Genomic DNA, 6,094 nt, shown 5'->3' on the forward strand with positions numbered 1-6,094 from the left:
AAAATTAGATATATTAAAATTAAAATATTTTAATTAAATTTTAAAATATTAAAAATAAATTATAAAAAATAAAAAATTTATTAAAAATTTAAATAATTAAATTAAATTGAATTAAATCATATTAATTCAATTTAATTTTTAATTAAAATCAATTAATTTTATTTTTATAAATAATAAAATTTTAATTTTTAATTTATTAAATCCAGTTTAATTTTAAACCCACCCCACCGATTGCTCACTCCAGCACAAGTGAAAATTACCCTAATAAATTCTTTCTTCTCTCCCTAAACGCCTCGAGAGCCTGCCGTTTCACCCCTTAACGCACAGCTCTTTGAAAGGAGGCCCCCATAGCTTCAAGCGTACTAATCTCAATCGAGACAGTAATAGATCCATACCCACGCCGACAGCCTCAACCCATCTCAGACGCTGTTAGCTCGCGCAGCAGAACCCCTCCGACGCCATCCCATCTTTTCAGCGGTCCTCTCCACCCTCTCCTTCAGGCAACCAGCTCCCCGTCGGTCCATCCCGCGACAGCAAATATCCCCAATCGAAGGTCACAGTAGCACAACCCGTGTAGCACCGAGAGATCCTCCATCGCCAACGTACCACCGTTCACAAAGCGGGGCACCCGAAGCCATGCCGAAGCAGTGGACTCAACGCCTCCTTCTCGTGGTCCATGTCTGCTAGAGCCTCGGTTCGAATCACTCCTTTAGCGGTTCTTTCAGCTGGTTCGAATTATACATTTGGCGTCCCATCTCGGCATTCCAAACCAGCTGCCTCTCCTCGACACCGCTGTTTTCACATTGCAGATCGATTCCTTCAAAGACCAGTGTGGGTATAAGCCAATCCTTTGCATCCATGAATACATTTCTTCAAATCTGAATTTATCAGTTTTCTGTTTTTATTTTCGTGCTCGTAGTCCTTTTAAAATGTCAGGTAGCATCAACTTGTTAGAGTAAGGACTTGTATAATACTATACAGTGAATAATGAGGAATAAGATTGAAGAGGGCTTGTATTAAGAGAAAAATTAATTAAAATCCACAGTATCACTGAAATACACAGTACCCATATCACTGAAATGTTCAATACCCATTGTTTACCGGTCAAGAATGGCCAAGAGACCACCAGGAACCCTATTCCGAGCAGAATATCTACCCCTCTATAAGAGAAATATAGAAACTACAAATTTTTCAAGATGTCTTCTGCAATGTTTTACTCTCCTATTAAAAATCATCCTCTTTCTCCTGTATTTCCAGCTGGCATAATTCACCTGCTTCTGCCAGCGTCCAAATCTTCTAAGTCATGGCCTTTGATTCTTCTATATTCTAGAATATACCTTGAAGGGCTTTGGACCTTGTGAAGCTGCTGGAGGCCTATCAGTTTTCAAGTTGTTTATTCCCCTGCCTATTTGCAGTTTTGAATTTAGTTCAAAACAGTGTGAGCAGGTGCTATGATTAGGAGAAGTTCTATAGGTTATATATGTTGGTGTTCCCTTGAAAAAGTATTAGATTTGAAAGTTAGATACCTTGATGGCATGGATACCTAGCGCATTGGATTTGAAAAAAGTATCTCTTTATTTATGAAGTACTTAAACATTTAAAACTTGTTGTGGAGTTTGGTTTAAAGTAATTAGTTTAGTAGAATTGGTATTGTATAATTCCAAATGATTTTTTTATGCAAACTAGATGTGTAATACATACAAAAAATTATAAGGAAAAGTTGTGTCCTTGTGGGTTATTGGTCAGGACTGATCTTGTTTTTTCCTTTCAAGTTTTGTAGGCCTAAATTTCCACAAAATTAAAGCTTGATTCATCTTCTTTCTTCTTTTGTCTTGATTGTTTTGTTTCAGCATTCTTTGCCAATTGAAAAATGAATAAAGGTGGAGTAGTAGGAACAGGGGGTGCTGGAGGAGGTGGAAGCGGGCCAACAGCTGCAGCCACTGCAGCTGCTGTGCAAAAGCAGAAGTCATTGATGCAGAGAGTGGAAACAGATATAGCCAACATTGTCAACAATTTTACTGACCTTGTCAACGTTGCCCGGGTATCTTATTCCTTTTCTTTTAATTCCTAATGTTCTTTATTACTGTTAGTGATTTTCTCTTCTGTCCAATTAGGGATGTAAATGGGTAAGTTACCCGCGAAAATTAAACTATCCGAACCCGAACCCGATTTATATTAGTAATATTTGAACCCATTCCGAACCCGATTAAAAATTAATTTAAACTATCCGAATCCGTCCCAAACCAGATTATTATTATCCGAATAAAATCCGAACCCGTTTAATCTTATATATTTTAATTAATAATTTATATAAAAAATATTTTTCATTAATAATTTTCATTTAAAAAATCTAATATTTTTAAAGAATATTTAAATTTAAATTTTTAAATAAAAATATATAAAAAAAATTTATAAATATTATTGTAAAATATATTTTTTATATTAAATTAATTATTTATATAAACGGGTTCAGGTAGTGTGTACCCTGTACATAAAACCCGAATCCGATCCGAACCCGCAATGGGTATTATTTTTAAAACCCGAACCCATCCAAAACCCGATTATAACTACCCAAATCCGTTCTATTAGGATTCGGTCAGATCGGGTACCCGAAAATACCCGATCCGTTGCCATCCCTATGTCCAATATCTTTACTACATCATGAGAAGAGAACAAGTCCAAGACCGCTGATGTTTACTTTTAGGTGAAATACCTGTTGCTTTTAGCCTTCCTGCTTATTAGGATATTATGGTTTTCTATTATGTAGTTCTTTAGATTTGCTTCTCCCCTATTTTGAAATCTGGAACTGATTCATCAATAATCATATTGAGTATGACCTTTAACCATTAGTGCCTGTTTGAGTTCAGTATGCTGCTTCAACATGTTTCATATGTGTTGCTGACTGGGCTGATTCCATTTCTTCTTGAGCATAAATTGTCATAAGAGATTGGAAAGTAATTTTCTGTGTGAATTATTTATTGAACAAAAACTGTTAATGAAGATTGAAAATTTATTTTTGTGCTCATGTTTTCTTGAGCTTCAATTTTTGAAAGAGAGTAAAAATGATGTTTTATTGATTTCTTCTTTAGTGTAAATTGTTTAAAGAGATTGAAAAGCTTGCTCCCCCGCCCCCTTTCTCCTCTTCCATTCTATTGTACCATTTTCTTTTATATGCAAAGTTACTGTCTTGTAAAATTTCTGATGTTTACACTAGAAAGTTTGGGATTCATGAGAAACATCCTTCGCAAAGTTGCATATAGTTGGTTTCAATGGCAACAGACAAGTTAGGTGTCTAGTGCAATTGTTGACATGGGAGTTGGATATTTGAACCATGCTTAGATGTGGACGTATAGATAGTTGATGGTTAGAGAATTAGATGATAGGATGTCAAATAATGCCAACTTGCATTGTTTGAAACTAGTACTCTCTTGCTTGTTCACCTCTAAGGCATTAGATGGGTTCTTTGTCTTTTGTGCCTCAGTAAGCAAATATTTTTTTCCCTTATAATTTTGTATCACAATTACAATGACCTACTTTGATATAGAATTTAGGTGAGAAGCAGAATTTAGAAGAGGAAAAAGAGAGAACAGAGAGCAAAGTAATTGATCTTATTTTCCCAATTTCTACACTCAACTATTTATAAGCCAGTTTTTTTTATGAAGACTACTACTGCAGAAAATGGGCATACCCATGTTAAACACTAGCCCATAATCAAGGAACCACTAGAAAAAAATAGAAAATGCAATAAATAACAATTAATGCAGCAAATGGAAACAATGCAGAATATGGAAATCAAAACCAGCTAACTGCCATGTTCACAGCATGATTCATAACTGCCATGTTCACTCTTCCACTTCTTGTATCAATCCTCCCCCCTTCGAGAATCCTTGTCCTCAAGGATAAAGTGCAGATCTGTTCAAGAAAATCGCCAAAGATTCTCCCATGTGGCATTCTCTTCAGAAAGACCCATCCATTTAACCAAAATTTCAATTTTGGGACGATAGCAACCCTTCTAAATCACACTTGGAAGATGGTTGAAAGAAGTCATTTAAGTCCAGTGAAAATTTAATTCCAGTATCAATAATCAATATGAAACTGATTGTCTTGCTCTCCTTTTTTCTATTTCCACCTTCTGGGGCTTTGTACTTATTCGAATTGCAAGGGTATAACTAAAGTTGCATCCCAATATATAGATGTAAAATTTCAAAATGCGTTTTGCTGTTTGCAGGTCAATGAGCTGCCAGTTAGAAATTCACAAGAGGCTTTTATGATGGAAATGCGTGCAGCCAGGATGGTAACAGCATATCTCTCTCTCTCTCTCTCTCTCTTGTGTGTGTGCACACACACACAAACAGCAACAGCTGAACGTATAGTGTACTTAAATTTAACTAAGCGTGTGATTTATCTAGAGATACATTATTATTGAATTACTCCCTCCGTACCATAATTTTTATTCATCTTTTTTTTTTGTTGTTCTAAAATTATTATCCACTTTTCTTTTTTTTATATTATATTAACATGTAAATTGACTATTGTAACTGTGTTTAGTTTTATCTTATTTTCAAAACCTCTCATATATTGTTATTTTTCTAAATGAATATTCAAAACATTTAATAAAATTTAATGTTTTTAAGATGAGTATAATTGGAAAGTTAATAAAAAGTATTATCTTTGACAAAAATTATGGGACGGAGGAGTATTTGGTTAAGAACTTCACAAGATTGTCAGACTCTAGAAAATTTGGGATGCAGTTTTAAACTTTCTTTTTTATTTGAGGATGTAAAGGTTAACTTTGCTTAACGTGAAAGAAACGTTTGGCATAAAACATGATTTTGCAGCAGCGTGAAAATATATGATTTGCATCTTAATGAGCATGTGAATTAGAATGAGGGATGAAGGCAAGCTTTCGAGAGCATTTTTACTTGCTATTTCTGAATACTTTTCTACAGTGGCTGGATTATTTATTTTAAATACTTCTTGAGAACAGGTTCAAGCAGCTGACTCTTTACTTAAGTTGGTGTCGGAGCTTAAGCAGACGGCAATCTTTTCGAGCTTTGCATCTCTGAATGATCATGTAGACCGAAGAATAGTCGAGTTTAATCAACTATCAGAAAAAACTGATGCCATGTTAGCTAGAATTGGAGAGGAGGCTTCTGCTAGCCTCAAGGATCTTGAATGTCATTATTATTCCTCTGCACAGAGGATAAATCAAAACTTGCAACCATGAACCAAGGGTTCTGCATTGGAGCAATTTTATCTATTGTTGAATCCCCCCTTCTTCTTCTCTCTCTCTCTCTCTCTCTCTCTCTCTCTCGCGCGAATTAAGGGGTTATGTACTGAAGCAATATGCTGCTCTGTTGTTGAATCATTTTCTGCTTCTTCCATTTCTCTCCCTCTCGTCCAGTTTATTTGTATGGTAAATCTGTAACAGAGGACAAAACAGAGTATATTCCAAGCAAATTTTCTTTCTAGTGGCTTTTCATTGGTAGTTTACTGAAATTTTTTACTAAAACAGAGATCTGCAAATTACTTGGTCTTTTGACGAGACAGTTCTCAAATTGGATGAGAAGCTCATGAAATTTAAGGGATTGAATCACCTGTCATTTAATTGTCAGTTTTTGTAGTTCATATCAATATTACTCATGCTATCATGCAATTCTGTTCTGTTTAATAACATGTTTTCTGGTTACCTGGTTCTGCAGAGAAGCAAGAACTACAGTGAAACAGGTAGTGTCCAATACAAAATTAGGACAGGCTAGGATGCTTAGTTACAAGCACAGAATGAAACGTAGAGATTTTGAAGTCCTCTTTAGTGAACTGGGTTCTGAAGATAGAGTATGAATTTACCTTTTTATTTTATTTTATGGTTATAGTACCCATTTTACCTGATACTAACAATGTCCGAGATTGATGAGATCGGAAATAAGTCAAAGGAACAATAAATTTGAGATGTAAAGTTTTGGTGCTTTCTAATGTAGATGCTGGAAATAGTGATTGCAGAAGTTTAGCCATATATGATGGAAGTTGACATTTTATAGTTTGGTCTTGGAATTTCATATGATCTATAAATTAGCTGAGCACTAAAATGCAATTT

The 6,094-nt window shown here is 35.0% G+C and overlaps 1 protein-coding gene across 2 annotated transcripts; it reads left to right on the plus strand.

Annotated features, from left to right (window-relative positions):
• Positions 1-263: 263 nt before the first annotated feature.
• LOC110611910 (mediator of RNA polymerase II transcription subunit 22b) lies at positions 264-5,471 on the plus strand. Of its 2 annotated transcripts, none has more exons than XM_021752473.2 (5): positions 264-707; positions 802-831; positions 1,851-2,041; positions 4,229-4,294; positions 4,988-5,471. In XM_021752473.2, exons 3-5 carry the CDS (start codon positions 1,871-1,873, stop codon positions 5,225-5,227), a joined length of 477 nt encoding a protein of 158 aa, XP_021608165.1. In that variant the 5' UTR covers positions 264-707; positions 802-831; positions 1,851-1,870; the 3' UTR covers positions 5,228-5,471. The 2 variants fall into 2 exon arrangements, with proteins under 2 accessions (XP_021608165.1, XP_021608164.1); XM_021752472.2 differs by having other exon boundaries at positions 265-707; positions 802-835.
• Positions 5,472-6,094: the final 623 nt, after the last annotated feature.

This window comes from Manihot esculenta, chromosome 3 (assembly GCF_001659605.2).
Source record: "Manihot esculenta cultivar AM560-2 chromosome 3, M.esculenta_v8, whole genome shotgun sequence".
NCBI lineage: Eukaryota > Viridiplantae > Streptophyta > Magnoliopsida > Malpighiales > Euphorbiaceae > Manihot > Manihot esculenta.